The sequence below is a fragment of the Pelophylax lessonae genome (assembly GCF_965119305.1).
Source record: "Pelophylax lessonae genome assembly, chromosome: 5".
Classification (NCBI taxonomy): Eukaryota; Metazoa; Chordata; class Amphibia; order Anura; family Ranidae; genus Pelophylax; species Pelophylax lessonae.
This window is the reverse complement of record NC_138772.1, coordinates 501,688,123-501,710,420: the sequence shown is the minus strand read 5'-3', so window position 1 is coordinate 501,710,420 and position 22,298 is coordinate 501,688,123. Positions and strand designations below refer to the sequence as shown.

At 42.1% G+C, this 22,298-nt stretch overlaps 1 protein-coding gene across 1 annotated transcript in view; it reads left to right on the top strand.

The window, feature by feature from the left end:
* The window catches only part of CSMD3 (CUB and Sushi multiple domains 3), a 1,619,578-nt gene that overhangs the window by 835,751 nt on the left and 761,529 nt on the right, over positions 1–22,298 (top strand). Inside the window, exons 14-15 of the mRNA XM_082258441.1 lie at positions 8,053–8,235; positions 8,811–9,137. Of these exons, the coding sequence (XP_082114567.1) occupies positions 8,053–8,235; positions 8,811–9,137 (510 nt within the window). The remainder of the gene's footprint in view (positions 1–8,052; positions 8,236–8,810; positions 9,138–22,298) is intronic.

Here is a 22,298-nt window from a genome sequence, read left to right as displayed (position 1 = left end):
GGAGGAGTATTTTTCAGGAGATTGTGGGTTTTTGCGAAACGCCAACATAAATCGTTCTTTAGTATGGAAAAAGTGTACTCGCATCAGCATGTCCTTAGGGGTGTTATCTGGAAGATGGGACAGTTTGGGCAAGTGATGAAATATTTTGATAATTAATTCTGAATCAGGCACTGTGGGTAAGAAAACTCTCATGAGGTCTCATGCATACTGTTGACGTTGTTCAGGTTGTGTAGCCTCCGGAATTCCTCTTAATTTCACATTATTTCTATGTGACCTGTCTTCTAAATCTGCTATTTTGAGCCAGGTCACTTCATCAGTGTGATCATTGTATACATCAACAAGAGAGTTATGAGAAGAGGTGAACTCCCCCATCTTTTGCTCAATGTGATCAACTCTGCCACCCAGCTCGCTCACCTCCTGCTTAAAACTGCTCATGCACTCCATCATGTCTGCATGTAATGAACTGCAGAGGAAGACAAGCATGTCTTTCATTGTGGTATCTGAAAGTGGCTGGTTGGCAGTAGGAAATGCATTTATTGTATCCACTAACTCCCTAGTGTCTTCTAGAGATTCCTTTTCAGTGCTCACCTTGTTGCTGTGGCTGCGAGGACCCAATTGGGGGTTAGATTTTGCTGGGCTCTGGGACACAGCTGTAGAGGCATCTGAGGAGTGCTGCAGGGCTCAGTGTGGTTGAGAGCGAGTGGTTGTCGGCACCATCTTTGGAAAGGAACGCCGGTGGAAACAAATCATAAAGTTTCTTCGGATATGCGGACTCTTTAGTTATCTCGGCAGCTCGGGCGGCACTTTAGGCAGGCTTTGGTGTGTCTGGGGCCAGGTGAGAGCACCTCAATCAGGCTGAGATCCTGACACTGGAGCAAAGCTGAAGGTCTAGGCATCCATGCTGTAGCGTGGTAGCTACACCCCTTGAAAGCTTACTTTTTTTAAAGTGTTACTAAACCCACAGCAGTAAAATCAGTCTGTATATACAGTAAAACATGCTTGTTATACTCACTGTTAAACCTAAGGGGTTAATCATCTGCTTTGTGTAAAAAGGCTGCTTAATCTTGTATGCACAGATCCTCCTCTTCTTCTACTGACTTCAGAACATGTCCAGATAAGACAGAGCCTTTGGAGTGAGGCTGCACATGTTCAGAGGTTTTTTTTTTTTTGTTGATGGGAGAGTGCATGTGATCTGCACAGGGCCAATCAGCACTGTTCAGACAGGGGGTTAGGGGTCCTGCATCCTTATAGGACAGCTCAGTGCAGTATGAAAACCCCTCCTACAAGCTTAATCAGGAATTGATAGAAGTGACAAGACTGCTATATACTGCTGATGGGACAAGGTATTAAGCAGTTTATATTTACAGAATTGCATTTCCATGTTCTATGTACTGTGGGAGACCAGATATAGTGAATAAAAGCTCCTGGGTTTAGTAACACTTTAACAAAGTTATAAATCATTTTTGTTTCAATGTGACAGGTCAAGACCAGGAAGGTTCTTCTTGCTCCTTTGTGACATTCTGGTGTTGATTTTCAACATATATCCCAGATCTATCCTGTCATTGTGTTTGTATTGCTTGTAGTCAATGTTGGATTTTGCCAATTATATGGCTCTGCCTAATCACCTTCTGCCCTGACCATTTATTATTTAGTGTATAAATTCCTGCTTATGTTGCCTGCCTTAAACTTCAACTGTCATAACCTCAGACAAGCTTCAAAGCTTCAGTTTGGGAAGCTTACACAACCATATCAATACTTTCTTAAATCATTATATGTTTAGAATTGATTGGAGAATTAATTTACTCTATCTTCAATCTCACAATTTCTTCCACATCTGCTAGCATCTATTTTTATAATAATTTATTTGTTTTGTATGTATTTTATATTTATATCTGAAAACAGAAAAGCAAATTTAAACGTAACTAGCTGTGACTGTAACTCTTAGATTGTGGTATAGATTCTACCAGTCCTGACCTTGGACTGAGGCCACATTGCTTGTAACAGTGTTCACTGACTATAGGAACAGTGTGTGCTTAGAACAATTTAAATGATTTCCTTTTAACATGTCATAAATAAATAACTTAGACCTTCTGCTCATGTCTATACATTGTTAATAAAATGTTCTGAGGTTTATGGACAAGACAGTAAGAATATAAATTAACATGTATACATAATGGCTCATTAAAGCAGAACCAAACTCTCTCAATTAACATTAACTATTTGTAATCCTATTACTGCTAGCCTTATTAAATCCCTAGGAAAGTATAAGATATTTACTTGTTTTAAACTTTTTTATCCATTTAATCAGAAGAGTTGGGTCGAACACCCCCCTGTTCGGTTTGCACCATAACATGTAAAAATTTGGGACCTGAATCATGAACTCTACTAAAGTCAATGGGACCCGAACTTGAAAAATCAAAAGTTACCATTTTGAAGGCTTATATGGCCATAAAAAAGGGTATGGGGGCCCAGGTACTGCCCTGGGGGACATGTATCAATGCAAAAATGTTATAAAAAAGGATTGTTTTTACAGTAACAGTAATTTAAATGATGCTTAAAGTGAAACACTAAAAATGAAAAGTTCCTTTAAATATGGTGCCTGGGGGTCCCCTTAGTCTGCCTGTAAAGTGGTGCATCTGTACCATGTATAGAAACTGCTGCAACAAAACTGACTTTTTGAAAGAAAAAAATGACATTTAAATACAATTGTATGAGAAAAAAATGAAAAAAAAATGGGGTGGGGCCTCCCCAAAATTCACACTAGATCTTTATCTGAGCATGTAGCCTGACAGGTAAGCAAAAGAAGGGGGACAAACGAGTGCCCCCCCCCCTCCTGAACCATACCAGGCCACATGCCCTTAACACGGAGGGGTGCTTTGGGGTGGGGGGGCAGAGCATTTTTTTTCTTTCTTTCTTTGGGTCTGGCAGTGGTGGTGGGCTTTGAGAATAATGATAGATCTACATCGGGAGATGTAGGCCCCCTTTTTTAACACATGTTTATAGGAGGACCTGGAGTAACAGGGAGACAAGCTCAAATCTGCTGCTTCATTTCACTATCTATTTACAGCCTGATGGAGGGAAAAAACTTGTAATATATATACATCTATACATATCTATATATCTATATATATATATATATCTACCTATATATCTATATATATATATATATATATATATATATATATATATATATATATACGTTGACCTGCTAACCAAGACTGTGGCTAGAGTGTATAAATATCAGAACTGTGTATTTAAAGCAGCCGTTTAATTGTAAGTGTTTTCTCTTTGTGGGGACTCATAATAAATAAACTAATAAAAAAAGTATAAAATATGGAAAAGCTATGTACTTGATACAATACCATACCAAATAATAAAATAAAAAACAAGCTATTTTACCTTTATGTTAATATAGAACAGTGCTGTGATTGCACTTGGGCATCAGGGAAAATTGAATTCAAATGGACACTTATTGACTGTCTCCAATAAATTGAATCCCATCATAATCATAGTGAGAGTTTTATCACCTTGCAGTTGCCAGTCTGTGAAAATGCTTGTACCACTGCTAAAAGCATTCTCTCCAAATGACTATTACACTCACTGAACAAGGATATACTGTACCATAATGTGTTGGAGAAAAATATATTAACATTTAGATATCTATATTTTCTGATATTGTGTTAATAGTGCGATGGCATTCTTAAAGGATTAGTTCATGTTTTCAGAAAAATCAATGACAATGGAAAATAATTTAATATTTAAATATAATTTAGATAAGGGGTAATTAGTTCTAATGTTATGTATTTCTTGGACTCAGTGCACAAATAAAGTGTATGTAAGACAATTTTGGAGTTTTTGGTAACGAGGGGAAGGGCTTGACATTTGTCATACTTTTGTTGCTGTCTGTGTCCTTGCTATAGAGGTTCACCCCCCTTTTTTGTCCTTTTGACCATGGATAAGATACTGAGAGAGAAAGTTTGGGGAAATTCATAATTTTGGAGATGCCACCACAACAAGAGGTGAAGGTATACTGCATCTACCAATGGGGATACCTGTTCCCATGGCAACTCCCAAAAACTCCCCTTATTTGGAGAGATTTCATTTTACTACCCATTGCATTCCTAAACAGCAATTTTTCAAACGTGTTTTGTTAGGGAAAAAAAAGCAAAACACTAAAGTTAGCCCAATTTTTTTGCATAATGTGAAAGATGATGTTACGCTAAGTAAATAGTTACCTAACATGTTACACTTTAAAATTGTGCACACTCGTGGAAAGGCACCAAACTTCGGTACTTAAAATTCTCCATAGGCGATGCTTTAAAACGTTTTACAGCTTACTTGTTTAGAGTTACAGAGGAGGTTTGAGCTAGAATTATTGTTCTTGCTCCAATGTTCAGGGTGATATCTCACATGTGTGGTTTGAAGCCCGTTTACATATGCAGGCATGACTTACGTATGCGTTTGCTTCTGCGAGCAAGCACATGGGGACTAGGCGGTTTGAATTTCTTGTTTATTGTTTATTTTACTTTTATGTTTATATTTTCACACTTTCCTTTTACATTTTTTTTAATCCATTTTTTTTCCTATTACAAGGAATGTAAACATCGCTTATAATAGGAATAGGGCATGACAGGCCCTCTTTACAGCGGGATCTGGGGTCTAAAAGTCCCAAGATCTCACCTCTAGGCTGGAAAGCCTAAAATAATTTTAAAAAAGTGATTTTGCCTTCCCACCTGAGGCAACAGCAGTGTTTACAACTTCTGAGGCAGGACATTATGTCACAACGCTGTGCCTGGCCTCCAAAGGTCATAGAGACTGCCGGGGACCATCTTGTGAACTTCTGCCACCAAAGGAATCCTTCTCCGGCTCGTCTATCACACAGACACGGATCACACGGATCACACAGACGTGCTGGTAGAAGCACCAGGGGGAGTCCCCTCCCACTGCCTGTAAAAACAAGCTGCTGAACAAAAATCAAGCAGCTGAACAGCCACTATGATTGTTTTTACTGTGCAGGAAATTGCTTGCTGAAAAAGAAGATATCTGAATGATGCCTGCAGCTACAGGCATCATTCAGATATCCCCACTCAAAGTCTGCGATATCATATGACGTTGTTTGGCGGAAAGTGGTTAAGGTACAATGGCTAGGGGGGAAACAAATGGGTAGCAAAGTCAATTGACATCCTGCCTCCCAGCTGTTTAAGGTTGTCCATGGAATATGCTACGTTACTGTGGTATTGATGGCATAGCAACATGTTAAACTTTCCAATGACAAGCTGGTTCCTTATCTCAATCCTTCTTGATCACAGACAGGTAGAACACAATGTGCTGATTGCATAGCCTGTCACTTACCTGTTTATGCACAGAGCAGCAAACATTTGCATGTTTTAGCTTAAAACCTTCTACATTAGAAGAGGGAAGTACACCCCAAATGCTTGCATTAGTGCACATAAAAAAGTAACATGGACAGTGCTTAACTTTTTTTGTTGCAAGTGCACCAGTTCCGCTGCAATCAACTCAAGCATGTTTTGGCTTGACATATCTCAGTGACAGGTACTCCCAAGAATGAGTGTGGGATTGGCCTAAAGCACAAAGACGGCTTGTGATTGTAGATGATAAGGTGAATTCCAATCTTTGTAGTCCTTTATCATTGCATGAGTTTTTATGGAGGAAGTTATTGTCACCTGACATACCATTGCCCAGATTCTCCACAATATCTAGCAGTAGGATTTATGCAGTAACTTTGCAAAGTAAAAATTTCGAAATGTTATACACTTTTTGTCATGCATGATAGATAATGCACATTTTTTGTTAAAAAATTAGTAATGTTAATTATCGCATAATGCAGGTTTAAGTATAGAATATCGTCTGTTTGATATCTATTTAATTAACAATACTTGGACAAAAGTTTAAACTTGTATCTATAACAGTTTTTGGAAGGTGCACATAACCGTTATTATGCTTACAAAATGCTTGTTATGGTATGGTTAAATAGTGACAAGTTTTTTGGAAGGTGCACAAACTCAGTACTATGCTTTCAAGATGCTTGTTATGGTATGGTAAATAGTGACAACATGGTTGCAATATATGAATAATTTAGTGGCAAAATAGAGGCAATTGTGAAATAAACAGCCTCATGGACAAATACAGGTGATTGTGGCACATATTGACAGCTCAGTGGTAATACACAGACAGGCATGACCAACTATGTCCACCTAATACCTCTTATGTGAAGTCAATATATAGAGGTTATACATATATGCAACAAACTTTATCACTGATATATACATGTGTATATGTGTGTTTTTTTACTTCTATTTATGGCGCTTACTATGCTTTTACATGATGTTTCATAAACAATGTTTTAGCAACTAATACAATTGGTCCATGTGAGTGCCTTTAAAATCCACTACCAGCAGGACGGGTCCTGCGTGTTTTTCTATTCTAGTAATTCCCCGGATGTGGCACAGGTCAAGGTCATAGGGTCTTGGATAACCAAGCCTCCTCACTATATTAAGGGGGTCACAGAGCATCCATAATGACATAGTGCCAATGTAAATTGGAAGCTGTTTTTGCAAAGCTGGCAAACTGTATTGAGGGATATCAGGTCAAGAAAACTAGGCTTTAACTCTGATTGCTAGATTTTTTGTGGTCATTCGACCCCTTTGCTGCCTTTGTTTGTTCTCTTTGGGGCTTTTTGTCTTTATTTCTATTTTATGGTTGGTTTTAGGTCAGTGGTCTCTTTTACCTGTTACTCTGCTCATTATTTTTTTTTTTTTTTTGGTTCTAGTCTTAACTTTGCGCATTTATTTTGGGGGGGATACATGTTTTATTTCATATTGAGTTGATGCTAATAGGGCATTTTTTTTTTAAAGTTCGGGGTGCTTTAAGTGAAGCATTCAGTTATTACTGACCCTCTGTTCTTTAAAATATATTTTGTTTGCAAGAAGAGTGGGCACCTAAACAACTCACATTATTTCACTCACATTCACTGTACTTCCCCCAGCACTATAAATAAAATATGCCGCTTAATTAAAACTATCCTGCTGCTGGCCAGTTTTACACTGCTGTTTCCTCTGTAGTATCATATGTATTGTAGTAAGATTCTTATCTATGCTCACTGTCCCTAGTAAATTTGGACCTAGCCTTGCTCATTGAAATTATCCTGCTGCTGTAGTAAAACACCTGCCTGCACTATTTGGTTCTAATATAATTGACCTGTTATCTCTAAAACTGTTCTGCTACTGTCCATTTTCACTGCTTTATCCTCTGCAGTTTCTTAATTCTTATAGTAAAGCCTCTAGCTTATGTTTTTTGTGTTTAGTAAATTTTAACCTGCTAACCAATTTTATAAGACTTTTTGTTATCTGAGGCCTGTTAATTGTCTCTACTACATTTTAGACAATACTTGAAAAGACCTTCTTCCCATTGTACTGTATTTTTTACAACTCAGCTTTCTATACCCTTTTTTTAAAGTAATTTGTTGATTGGCCCAAACAATAGTCAGAATTTCAAAACACAACTCACCACTCCCTCCCCAAATCCACTCACAGACTTATTTGTGATTTTCTGTATTTAAAACAAGATTTGTCAAACCATTTGTGAATTGAACTTTCACCAATCATTATTAGCAAACCTGAATACTTATGTCCTTGCCCTAAAGGACACCAGCAGGTGTTCTCATTGGCCATCTAAAAATAGACACCTGTCTCAAACTACCAACCTGATGTACATGGTCACTGGATTTTTTCTCACCTTTGAAATCCATGAGAATCAAGGGATTCTGCTCTATACCCGTCCATAACAAGGCCTGTTGGAATGTTTCTCAAAGTTGAATGAAACCATCAGAGTGTCGGAGTCTCTAAAAATCTTTCCAGTATAGAGTGTTAAAGTGTAATCCTATACTTATGCTGTCCCAGTTTAGGCTACACATATAGGACACTGACTGCGCAAGGTGTTCATATAATATAAAGTAAGATGCTAACAATATTAGCTGTTTTACCACTAAATACCATCATATGTTTTTACTGAAATTGTATATTTTTTTTGTAGAAATTGAAAAAGAGAGCTGTGGTGACCCTGGGACACCGCTGTATTGTATTCGAGAAGGAGATGGTTTCTCCAATGGAGATGTGTTAAGATTTGAATGCCAATTTGGATTTGAATTAATTGGTCAGAAGTCAATAACTTGCAAAGAAAATAATCAGTGGTCAGCCAATATACCAATATGTATCTGTAAGTATTTTTTAATAAACCTTTTTTTATTTCTCGTATAACACAAATTAATCATTCCAAAAATGCTAATGTATAATATTCTGAATCTTATCATTTGCACTTACTTGGCTGTTGTTTACATATACAACTCTGCTTATTGAAATATCCAAATATTTCTCTCAAAGGTATGGTAAATCAATGCTAAAAAATAAAATGGTCCATTGAAACAGTTTCCGCCATCTGTTATATAAAACTTTGGTGAGGCAATGCAACTATTTGATTGACTAATATAATCAAACAAAATGTTTTAACAAATCCCAAAATACTTTCTTAATTTAGGTGAATAAATAATACTTCTTCATGTTCTTTTATTTTATACAGAACTCATATGTTATCTACGTAAACGAAACTGTTTTCAAACAAAAAGAAAACAATTACAGCTGACAACTGCAATTTTAATTTAGACTCTGTCTAGAGAATTTATATACACATAAACAATCAAAAATAGCAAGCCATGTTTTATGCAAATCTTTATAATGAATGTGGAGGACTTGTTACAATTTCTCTGTGCTTTAATGTATTTATTTATTTTGCAGTTCCATGCTTATCAAATTTTACTGCACCAATGGGGACAGTTCTCTCTCCAGACTATCCAGAAGGCTATGGAAACAATTTAAACTGCATTTGGACTATAATTTCTGATCCAGGGAGTCGGATCCATCTGTCATTTAATGACTTTGACTTGGAATCTCAGTTTGACTTTCTTGCTATTAAAGATGGTGATTCTTTGGATTCGCCAATATTAGGAACATTCACTGGTGCTGAAGTCCCATCCCACCTTACCAGTAACAGTCATATATTGCGTCTGGAATTCCAAGCTGACCATTCAATGTCTGGACGAGGCTTCAATATTACATATAGCAGTAAGTATTATACAACAAAAAAAATTAGCTGCTGCTGAAGTGAGCTTTGAAATGCATATGCTAAAGTGGTTGTAAACCTCAGACATGAAATATGAACAAAGAATATTCCTCTATAGCGTGTACTGAAGAATCTGCTGCAGTTGTGCATGGTTGCTAATCACCTTAAAATGCAGCTTGTTCAATTAAGCTTTCACAATAAAACCTGTAAGCTGATTGGTTTCTTTGCAGAGCTGTACCAGATTATGAGTGCTTCAGTTTTAGGTATCCGTTTATGAAACTGAGATGAGCAGTGATCCTGCTGGTCACAGCTCATCTCGGATCATTATTGGTTTATGAAACAGAGATGATCGGGGGGAGAACATGTTCGCCGCATATCATTTCCATATCCTGAGAATCTGTCATTAAATGACACAGAAACGGCCAGTTTATGAATCTGCGATCTCCATACTTCCCTGGTGATCTGTGCCAAAATTCACACTCCCAGATAGCCTCTAGCAATAATCCCTGTCCTTTCCCAGTGTGGGTGACTTCCCCCAACCCCTCCCCACTGGGAGAAGACAATGGCCCAGAAGGAGGGAGTTCCCTGTCAGCATTCTCTGTGTTGATGGGGGAATTGTGGTTGCAGAAAATAAATTTGCTCCAGGTATGGCCCACCCTACTCCCTGTAGTGATCTGAGAATGCTGCACTGAAATCTCACACATCACCACTACTCAATTCACTTTTATGAACCTTACAACACCTCATCTACAATTTGGAAATAAGAAGAGGGGAAGGTGTTTCAAACCATTGGTGATATAACATAAGTTAGCATCATGAAGAATTTGTTATTTTCAAGTAAGACATGACCCTTTGACTTGCATTAAGAGACAATTCTGTAGTCCTACAAACAGCCTATGCACTTATACACATCATACACAGTGACATATACAATGCTAAGGGTAAAACAAATCTAATTTCTAAGCACAATTTTGCAACTTGACATGTTTTAACCTCCTTAGCGGTATTCCCGAGTGTGGCTCGTGGGTGGAATTTCAGTGCCATTATGCCTGGATCCTGGTAGAGGTTACTTACCTTCTCCCCGGGATCCCGCAATGTGTCCCTGCAGCATACGGCGACAGGATCTTCCGCCTGATGCTGGGAGCCCCGGCTTCCGTCTCCTGCGACGTGACACTCGCAGGGGGGTGGAACCGGCAGCAAATTTGAAAAGTAAAATGCACAAACACACTGATATATTGTAATCCTATTGGATTACATTACAAAATAAAATAAGTTGACATTAGTTTGCCCCCCCCCAGTGCCCTTTCCTGCAGTTTTACTGTACTTTTTATATATATATATATATATATATATATATATATATATATATATATATGTGTATATATGTACATGTATATACATGTGTATATATATATATATATATATATATATATATATACACTTTAACTTATTTATAGTTATTTATTATATTATAATTTATGATTTTGTGTTTTTGTGTTTCAAACTTTATCATACCCGAGATGTTATAAAGAAAAAAAATCATATGTAAATAGTTGATTGGGGCTGCTCGTCCTTAAGAATTGCTAGCAATATAATGGTACCGCTTTCAGCACCTAAAATCGGAAACAATCATACCACCAGGGAGGTTAATAAAACCGTACAAATCTTCACAACTACTTTGTATAGCCAGAAGAATTATGCCTTGTTTTTTTACAGGGCAAATTGGGCTTTTATATGGTGTTAAATGGTTATGGATATCTCCTAGTTTGTTTTTTATATTATCAAACCAAGAAACCAGGAAAAATGGTCCAAAATAGTAATTATTTCTTTTTAAATTTAGCTGTATATTTATTGTTAATACCATAACCTACCACCAAAGAACAACCCAAAATAAATTCTCCTGCTCCTGACGATTGCAGCCATACCACATATGTGTATGTTATTTGTTGTTTGTACAGTACCTGTAGTACAGCATAGAAACAATAGTGCACATTTTGCTTTCTTTGTCTTACTTTTTTTTTGTCCTCTTGTAAAACACACTGACATTGACACTAACTGACAATGATACAAATTTAAAAAAAAAAAAAATCCTACTCAAAATATACTGACCCTGACCTTTGACCCAAATCTATCTACCAATTGGGGACATAGACCATTATAAAAAACTGACAGAGGATTTACCCTTCCTTACTATATCCAAGACAAAAATTATTTTGGGCTATTTATACACTTTGAAACACATTTATAATGCAGAAATTTAACTTTTACCCAACATTTATTGATGATGAATCAATCTCCTTCATTGCATGCACCAACAAGATGGACCTGCAGTAAATGTTTATAAATTGTCATATTGACTGATCTATAAACATGTCATTTTAGGTTTTTTGGTTTATATACATGGACATTTTCCTGACCTCAGGGAGACACAGGTGCCATATACAAGCTTGCCATACAAGTAAATGGCTGTACATGGATTTATTTGTGTAAACGCTGATGCTTGCTTGTTTCAACATTTACCCTTGCAAGCACGTATAATTAGTTTCCAAAGAAGGACGTTTTTCAATTGAAAAATACATTAACTGTGCATGCATGGGTAAACACCGTTTCAAAGAAGTGGTAGGGTCCATGCACACTGGGCTTAAAAAATGCCAGTTCTTTTGGCAAAAAAAACCCTGCTCATATAGAGCAATTTTGTACAATTGCTTGGGTGTGTTTAGGCATGTTTAGGCACATTTAGCATTTTACTGGAAAACTCATCTCAAAAATGTAATGCAGAAGGGATTTTTTTTCTGCCTCTAAACACTGAGCTTAAAATATGCCTCTAAATGTCCTATTGTACATGGACTCATAAGTAGGGTTGAGCGGACACCTAGATGTCCGTGTTCGACGGGTTCGGCCGAACTTTAAAAAAAAGTCCGGGTCCGTGTCCCGGACTTTTACCGAACTTTTCCCGGACACCGAACCCCATTGAAGTCAATGGGGACCCGAACTTTAAGGCACTAAAATGGCTCTAAAACACCAAAGGAAAGGGCTAGAGTGCTGCAAATGGCAGCAAAACGTAATTAAGAGCATGGCAAGTGCTCTGCAAACAAATGTGGATAGGGAAATAACTTAAAACAACAAAAAAAAACTGAAAAATAAAACAATGTTCTTCTTCATCTCTGAAGGACGAGGCCCATATGGAGTAGGAGGGAGGTTGAGGTGGTGGTGGATGTGGCGGTGACATAGGCGTGCGCACAGGGTGTGCTGGGTGTGCCTGGGCACACCCTAATCACCTAGGGCACATAGCATTGCCAGTGAGGAGATGGGAAAGATCTCCCTGGGACCTGCTCTGCTCTATTTCTCCTTGCCTACAGGTACATGGCCCCGATACATTACTCTCCCTGCTGGCAAACACATGCATGTGTATTTCAACTTTGGGGTGCACACCTTAATGCAATAGGCTGCGCACACCTATGGGCGGTGTAGGTGGAAGCGGCGGTGGAGGAGGACCAGGGCCGGATTAACAGCATCATGGGCTTGGTGCTGAGGATTTTGAAGGGCCTTAGGGCCGTGCCTTGCCATGCACCCAGAGGAGGAAGGGTGCAGCCATGCATGCCTAATTCAACATGGGATGCTGTCTCTGAAGCCCATAAACACATCCATGCATCGCCAACTGTCCCTCCTTGTCCGGCCTTCACGCTGTGTGGGGAGGTTCTGAGGGTGCTGCCTGGGGAAGCGAGCATAGAAGCCAGACTTCTGTGTTTACAAGTGACAGAAGAGCGGTAACAGTGAATATGGCCAACCCGGGGCCTATATAAAAGGTAGGGGCCTGGAGCTGCAGCTCCAATAGACCCTACATTAATCTGGCCCTGAGGAGGAGGACGAGGTAGCCAACACTGCTTCTTTTCACAAATTTTAAATGAGGGTACACCCCAAAAGAGTGAGAAAGAGCAAAAATGGAACAATGGGTGGGTAAGGTCGGTATCCATTGCTATTCTGCATAAGGTACGGAAAAGTCCCGTGGGATCCATGCCTGGTTCATTTTAATGAACGTGAGCTTGTCCACATTGTCTCTGGACAGGCGGCTGCGCTTGTCTGTTATAACGCCCCCAGCCGTGCTAAATACCCGTTCAGATAATACACTGGCTGCAGGGCACGCCAGCACCTCCAAGGCGTAAAGGGCAAGCTCAGGCCATGTGCCCAATTTGGAGACCCAGAAGTTGAAGGGGGCAGACCCGTCATTCACTACATGTAGGCGTGTGCACACATACTGCTCCACCATGTTGGTAAAATGCTGCCTCCTGCTAAGACGTTCCATCTGAGCTGCTGGTGCTGCTGTTTGTTGTGGCGTGCTGACAAAGCTTTTCCACATTTCGGCCATGCTAACCCTGCCTTCTGAGGTGCTGGCGGTGCCCTGGTTGCGTTGGCGACCTCCTCCTCCTCCTCCTCTGCCTTGTGCTTCCACTGTGGCCCCGCTGTCAGATGGGAATGCCAGCAGCATGGCGTCTACCAGCGTGCGCTTGTACTCGCGCATCTTGCGATCGCGCTCCAGTGAGTGAATTAAGGACGGTACGTTGTCCTTGTAACGGGGATCCAGCAGCGTGGCCACCCAGTAATCAGCACAAGTTAGAATGTGGGCAACTCGGCGGTCGTTGTGGAGACACTGCAGCATGTAATCGCTCATGTGTGCCAGGCTGCCCAGAGGCGACGAAAGGCTGTCCTCTGTGGGAGGTGTATGGTCCGTGTCCTCTGTATCCCCCCAGCCACGCACCAGTGATGGCCATGAGCTGGCCTGGGTGCCACCCTGCTGTGAACATGGTTCCATCTCCTCCTCCAGCTCCTCCTCCTCCTCATCCTCCTCATCCTCCAGAACTGTGCCCCTGCTGGACAATTGCGTCCCTGGCGTTTGCGTGTGCAGGAACCCACCCTCGGAGCCCCTTGCGAATGACTGCCCTGAAAGCCTTGGAAATGTTACCTCTTCATCCTCCTCCTCCTCCTCATCCTGTGCCACATCCTCTTCCATCATCGCCCGAATTGTTTTTTCAAGGAGGCATAGAAGTGGGATAGTTAAGCTGAGAACGGCGTCATTGCCACTGGCCATGTTGGTGGAGTACTCAAAACAGCGCAACAAGGCACACAGGTCTCGCATGGAGGCCCAGTTATTGGTGGTGAAGTGGTGCTGTTCCGCAGAGCGACTCACGCGTGCGTGCTGCAGCTGAAACTCCACTATGGCCTGCTGCTGCTCGCACAGTCTTTCCAGCATGTGCAAGGTGGAGTTCCACCTTGTGGGCACGTCACATATGAGGCGGTGAGCGGGAAGGCCGAAGTTACGCTGCAGCGCTGCCAGGCGAGCAGCAGCAGGGTGAGAACGCCGAAAGTGCGCACAAACGGCCCGCACTTTCTGCAGCAGCTCTGACATATCGGGGTAGTTTTTAAGGAACCTCTGCACCACCAAATTCAGCACATGCGCCAGGCAAGGGATGTGCGTCAAACCGGCTAGGCCCAGAGCTGCTATGAGATTTCGCCCGTTATCGCACACCACCAGGCCGGGCTTGAGGCTCGCTGGCAGCAACCACTCATTTGTCTGCTGTTCCATGCTCCTCCACAACTCCTGCGCGGTGTGTGGTTTGTCCCCCAAACAGGCAAGTTGTAAAACTGCCTGCTGTCGTTTACCCCTGGCCGTGCTGAAGTTGGTGGTGAAGGTGTTACGCTGTCCGGATGAGGAGGCGGTAGAGGATGAGGAAGCGGAGTAGGAGGAGTTAGGAACAGGAGGCAAACTGAAGCGCCCTGCAATCCTCGGTGGTGGAAGGACATGCGCCAAATTGCTATCCGCCTCAGGCCCATCCGCCACTGCATTTACCCAGTGTGCCGTTAGGGAGATATAACGCCCCTGACCGTGCTTACTGGTCCACGTATCCGTAGTTAGGTGGACCTTGGCACAGATGGCGTTGCGCAGTGCACACCTGATTTTTTCCCCCACTTGGTTGTGCAGGGAAGGGATGGCTTGCCTGGAAAAGTAGTGGCGGCTGGGCACGACGTACTGTGGGACAGCCACCGACATAAGGTTTTTAAAACTGTGCGTCTCCACCAGACGGAATGACAGCATTTCAAAGGCCAATAATTTTGAAATGCTGGCATTCAGGGCCAGGGATCGCGGGTGGGTAGGGGGGTACTTCCTCTTCCTCTCAAGTGTTTGGGAGATGGAAAGCTGAACGCTTCCACGGGACATTGTGGAGATGGTTGTTGGTGACCCAGGTGGTGGTGTTGCTGACAGATCGTCTGTTTGCGGGGTGGCAGGTGCCGGTATCACTACAGATGTGGCTGGAGCGGCCGAGACTGCAGCAGAAGAGGAAGCAGGATGAGCCAGAGACGTTTCTTGGTTTTGAAGGTGTGTACTCCACTGCAGCTCGTGCTTTGCACTTAGATGCCTGATCATGCAGGTTGTGCTCAGGTTGAGAAGGTTCATGCCTCGCTTCAAGCTCTGATTGCACAGGGTGCAAACCACTCGTGTCCTGTCATCAGCACATTTTCTAAAGAACTTCCACGCTAGAGAACTCCTTTGAGCTGACTTTGGTGCGCTCGTTCCCTTGCTGCGTTGGGCAGTAGCGGGCGTAGTGTCTAGGGCACGGCCGCTCCGCTTCTGCACCCTGCTCCCTCTTCTGCTGTGCTGGTGGCTCTGTGCGACCACCGCCTCTTCCTCCAAACTACTCAGTTCACCTGCATGACGTTCATTCCATGTGGGGTCGAGGACCTCATCGTCCTCCACATCATCTTCCACCCAGTCTTCACCCCTGCCCTCCTTGTCGGTCTCCACAATGCTGAACGCCGCAGCAGTTGGCACCTGCGTTTCGTCATCATCGGAGACGTGCTGCGATGATCCTTGCATGTACTCATCTTGAGGAATAAGTGGTTGGGCATCGCTGCACTCAATCTCTTCCACTTCTGGGGCAGGGCTAGGTGGATGGCCCTGGGAAACCCTGCTGACAGAGTCCTCAAAAAGAATAAGAGACTGCTGTATGGCTTGGGGCTCAGACTGCTGGCCTGATTTGCAAGGGGGTGAGGTGAAAGACGGTTGGACATTGGCTGCAGGTGCCAACTCTGACCTTTCTGCAGTAGACTGGGTGGGAGACAATGTGAAGGAACTGGAGGCACTGTCAGCAGCAAACCAATCTACTATCGCCTCAACTTGTTCTGGCCTCATCACTTCTAGGGGCGTTTGATGCCCTACCAAATACTGATGCAGGTTCTGTCGCCTACTCACACTTGAGGAAGGTGTTTCACTTGTGCGTGTAGCTGGCACAGATCGACCATGTCCTCTCCTTGCAACAGGAGCTCTACCAGCAGCACCACGACCCAGGCCACGGCCCTTATTTGACGGTCTCCTCATATTTCTGTAATTTAAGATCTTGCCCTAGAAAGGTTTTTATTGAATAGCGGAATAGAAAATATGATCCAAAAAAAGTGTATGTATATCACACGTACACAACCACACTAGGCCCCAATTACTATTGTTTGTACCCCTAAAAGGCTAGATGAGGAGTAGGGGGAGTATGGAACAGGCAGCACCCTCAAACCTTCAGAAGTATGAGATGAACCCCAACAACTTGGAAAGGTGGATCTCTCTCACACGTACCGACACAGACTATCCCGCAATTCAATTGATCCTCAAAGGTTTTTATTGAATAGCGGAATAGGAAATATGATCAAAAAAAGTGTATGTATCTCGCACGTACACAACCACACTAGGCCCCAATTACTATTGTTTGTACCCCTAAAAGGCTAGATGAGGAGTAGGGGGGGTATGGAACAGGCAGCACCCTCAAACCTTCAGAAGTATGAGATGAACCCCAACAACTTGGAAAGGTGGATCTCTCTCACACGTACCGACACAGACTATCCCGCAATTCAATTGATCCCCAAAGGTTTTTATTGAATAGCGGAATAGGAAATATGATCAAAAAAAGTGTATGTATCTCACACGTACAGAAACACACTAGGCCCCAATTACTATTGTTTGTACACCTAAAAGGATGGATGAGGAGGAGGAGGAGTATGGAACAGGCAGCACCCTCAAAGCTTCAGAAGTATGAGATGAACCCCAAAAACTTGGAAAGGTGGATCTCACACGTACCGACACAGACTATTCCGCAATTTAATTGATCCCCAAAGGTTTTTATTGAATAGCGGAATAGGAAATATGATCAAAAAATGTGTATGTATCTCACACGTACAGAAGCACACTAGGCCCCAATTACTATTGTTTGTACACCTAAAAGGATGGATGAGGAGGAGGAGGAGTATGGAACAGGCAGCACCCTCAAAGCTTCAGAAGTATGAGATGAACCCCAAAAACTTGGAAAGGTGGATCTCACACGTACCGACACAGACTATCCCGCAATTTAATTGATCCCCAAAGGTTTTTATTGAATAGCGGAATAGGAAATATGATCAAAAAATGTGTATGTATCTCACACGTACAGAAGCACACTAGGCCCCAATTATTATTGTTTGTACACCTAAAAGGATGGATGAGGAGGAGGAGGAGTATGGAACAGGCAGCACCCTCAAAGCTTCAGAAGTATGAGATGAACCCCAAAAACTTGGAAAGGTGGATCTCACACGTACCGACACAGACTATCCCGCAATTTAATTGATCCCCAAAGGTTTTTATTGAATAGCGGAATAGGAAATATGATCAAAAAATGTGTATGTATCTCACACGTACAGAAGCACACTAGGCCCCAATTACTATTGTTTGTACACCTAAAAGGATGGATGAGGAGGAGGAGGAGTATGGAACAGGCAGCACCCTCAAAGCTTCAGAAGTATGAGATGAACCCCAAAAACTTGGAAAGGTGGATCTCACACGTACCGACACAGACTATCCCGCAATTTAATTGATCCCCAAAGGTTTTTATTGAATAGCGGAATAGGAAATATGATCAAAAAAAGTGTATGTATCTCGCACGTACAGAAACACACTAGGCCCCAATTACTATTGTTTGTACACCTAAAAGGATGGATGAGGAGGAGGAGGAGTATGGAACAGGCAGCACCCTCAAAGCTTCAGAAGTATGAGATGAACCCCAAAAACTTGGAAAGGTGGATCTCACACGTACCGACACAGACTATTCCGCAATTTAATTGATCCCCAAAGGTTTTTATTGAATAGCGGAATAGGAAATATGATCAAAAAATGTGTATGTATCTCACACGTACAGAAGCACACTAGGCCCCAATTACTATTGTTTGTACACCTAAAAGGATGGATGAGGAGGAGGAGGAGTATGGAACAGGCAGCACCCTCAAAGCTTCAGAAGTATGAGATGAACCCCAAAAACTTGGAAAGGTGGATCTCACACGTACCGACACAGACTATCCCGCAATTTAATTGATCCCCAAAGGTTTTTATTGAATAGCGGAATAGGAAATATGATCAAAAAAAGTGTATGTATCTCGCACGTACACAACCACACTAGGCCCCAATTACTATTGTTTGTACCCCTAAAAGGCTAGATGAGGAGTAGGGGGGGTATGGAACAGGCAGCACCCTCAAACCTTCAGAAGTATGAGATGAACCCCAACAACTTGGAAAGGTGGATCTCTCTCACACGTACCGACACAGACTATCCCGCAATTCAATTGATCCTCAAAGGTTTTTATTGAATAGCGGAATAGGAAATATGATCAAAAAAAGTGTATGTATCTCGCACGTACACAACCACACTAGGCCCCAATTACTATTGTTTGTACCCCTAAAAGGCTAGATGAGGAGTAGGGGGGGTATGGAACAGGCAGCACCCTCAAACCTTCAGAAGTATGAGATGAACCCCAACAACTTGGAAAGGTGGATCTCTCTCACACGTACCAACACAGACTATCCCCCAATTTAACTGATCCCCAAAGGTTTTTGATTAAATAGCGGAATAGAAAATATGATCCCAAAAAAGTGTATGTATATCACACGTACACAACCACACTAGGCCCCAATTACTATTGTTTGTACCCCTAAAAGGCTAGGAGTAGGGGGAGTATGGAACAGGCAGCACCCTCAAACCTTCAGAAGTATGAGATGAACCCCAACAACTTGGAAAGGTGGATCTCTCTCACACGTACCAACACAGACTATCCCCCAATTTAACTGATCCCCAGAGGTTTTTGATTAAATAGCGGAATAGAAAATATGATCCCAAAAAAGTGTATGTATATCACACGTACACAACCACACTAGGCCCCAATTACTATTGTTTGTACCCCTAAAAGGCTAGGAGTAGGGGGAGTATGGAACAGGCAGCACCCTCAAACCTTCAGAAGTATGAGATGAACCCCAACAACTTGGAAAGGTGGATCTCTCTCACACGTACCAACACAGACTATCCCCCAATTTAACTGATCCCCAGAGGTTTTTGATTAAATAGCGGAATAGAAAATATGATCCCAAAAAAGTGTATGTATATCACACGTACACAACCACACTAGGCCCCAATTACTATTGTTTGTACCCCTAAAAGGCTAGGAGTAGGGGGGAGTATGGAACAGGCAGCACCCTCAAACCTTCAGAAGTATGAGATGAACCCCAACAACTTGGAAAGGTGGATCTCTCTCACACGTACCAACACAGACTATCCCCCAATTTAACTGATCCCCAGAGGTTTTTGATTAAATAGCGGAATAGAAAATATGATCCCAAAAAAGTGTATGTATATCACACGTACACAACCACACTAGGCCCCAATTACTATTGTTTGTACCTCTAAAAGGCTAGGAGTAGGGGGGAGTATGGAACAGGCAGCACCCTCAAACCTTCAGAAGTATGAGATGAACCCCAACAACTTGGAAAGGTGGATCTCTCTCACACGTACCAACACAGACTATCCCCCAATTTAACTGATCCCCAGAGGTTTTTGATTAAATAGCGGAATAGAAAATATGATCCCAAAAAAGTGTATGTATATCACACGTACACAACCACACTAGGCCCCAATTACTATTGTTTGTACCCCTAAAAGGCTAGGAGTAGGGGGAGTATGGAACAGGCAGCACCCTTAAACCTTCAGAAGTATGAGATGAACCCCAACAACTTGGAAAGGTGGATCTCTCTCACACGTACCAACACAGACTATCCCCCAATTTAACTGATCCCCAGAGGTTTTTGATTAAATAGCGGAATAGAAAATATGATCCCAAAAAAGTGTATGTATATCACACGTACACAACCACACTAGGCCCCAATTACTATTGTTTGTACCCCTAAAAGGCTAGGAGTAGGGGGAGTATGGAACAGGCAGCACCCTCAAACCTTCAGAAGTATGAGATGAACCCCAACAACTTGGAAAGGTGGATCTCTCTCACACGTACCAACACAGACTATCCCCCAATTTAACTGATCCCCAGAGGTTTTTGATTAAATAGCGGAATAGAAAATATGATCCCAAAAAAGTGTATGTATATCACACGTACACAACCACACTAGGCCCCAATTACTATTGTTTGTACCCCTAAAAGGCTAGGAGTAGGGGGAGTATGGAACAGGCAGCACCCTCAAACCTTCAGAAGTATGAGATGAACCCCAACAACTTGGAAAGGTGGATCTCTCTCACACGTACCAACACAGACTATCCCCCAATTTAACTGATCCCCAGAGGTTTTTGATTAAATAGCGGAATAGAAAATATGATCCCAAAAAAGTGTATGTATATCACACGTACACAACCACACTAGGCCCCAATTACTATTGTTTGTACCCCTAAAAGGCTAGGAGTAGGGGGGAGTATGGAACAGGCAGCACCCTCAAACCTTCAGAAGTATGAGATGAACCCCAACAACTTGGAAAGGTGGATCTCTCTCACACGTACCAACACAGACTATCCCCCAATTTAACTGATCCCCAGAGGTTTTTGATTAAATAGCGGAATAGAAAATATGATCCCAAAAAAGTGTATGTATATCACACGTACACAACCACACTAGGCCCCAATTACTATTGTTTGTACCCCTAAAAGGCTAGGAGTAGGGGGGAGTATGGAACAGGCAGCACCCTCAAACCTTCAGAAGTATGAGATGAACCCCAACAACTTGGAAAGGTGGATCTCTCTCACACGTACCAACACAGACTATCCCCCAATTTAACTGATCCCCAGAGGTTTTTGATTAAATAGCGGAATAGAAAATATGATCCCAAAAAAGTGTATGTATATCACACGTACACAACCACACTAGGCCCCAATTACTATTGTTTGTACCCCTAAAAGGCTAGGAGTAGGGGGAGTATGGAACAGGCAGCACCCTCAAACCTTCAGAAGTATGAGATGAACCCCAACAACTTGGAAAGGTGGATCTCTCTCACACGTACCAACACAGACTATCCCCCAATTTAACTGATCCCCAGAGGTTTTTGATTAAATAGCGGAATAGAAAATATGATCCCAAAAAAGTGTATGTATATCACACGTACACAACCACACTAGGCCCCAATTACTATTGTTTGTACCCCTAAAAGGCTAGGAGTAGGGGGGAGTATGGAACAGGCAGCACCCTCAAACCTTCAGAAGTATGAGATGAACCCCAACAACTTGGAAAGGTGGATCTCTCTCACACGTACCAACACAGACTATCCCCCAATTTAACTGATCCCCAGAGGTTTTTGATTAAATAGCGGAATAGAAAATATGATCCCAAAAAAGTGTATGTATATCACACGTACACAACCACACTAGGCCCCAATTACTATTGTTTGTACCCCTAAAAGGCTAGGAGTAGGGGGGAGTATGGAACAGGCAGCACCCTCAAACCTTCAGAAGTATGAGATGAACCCCAACAACTTGGAAAGGTGGATCTCTCTCACACGTACCAACACAGACTATCCCCCAATTTAACTGATCCCCAGAGGTTTTTGATTAAATAGCGGAATAGAAAATATGATCCCAAAAAAGTGTATGTATATCACACGTACACAACCACACTAGGCCCCAATTACTATTGTTTGTACCCCTAAAAGGCTAGGAGTAGGGGGAGTATGGAACAGGCAGCACCCTCAAACCTTCAGAAGTATGAGATGAACCCCAACAACTTGGAAAGGTGGATCTCTCTCACACGTACCAACACAGACTATCCCCCAATTTAACTGATCCCCAGAGGTTTTTGATTAAATAGCGGAATAGAAAATATGATCCCAAAAA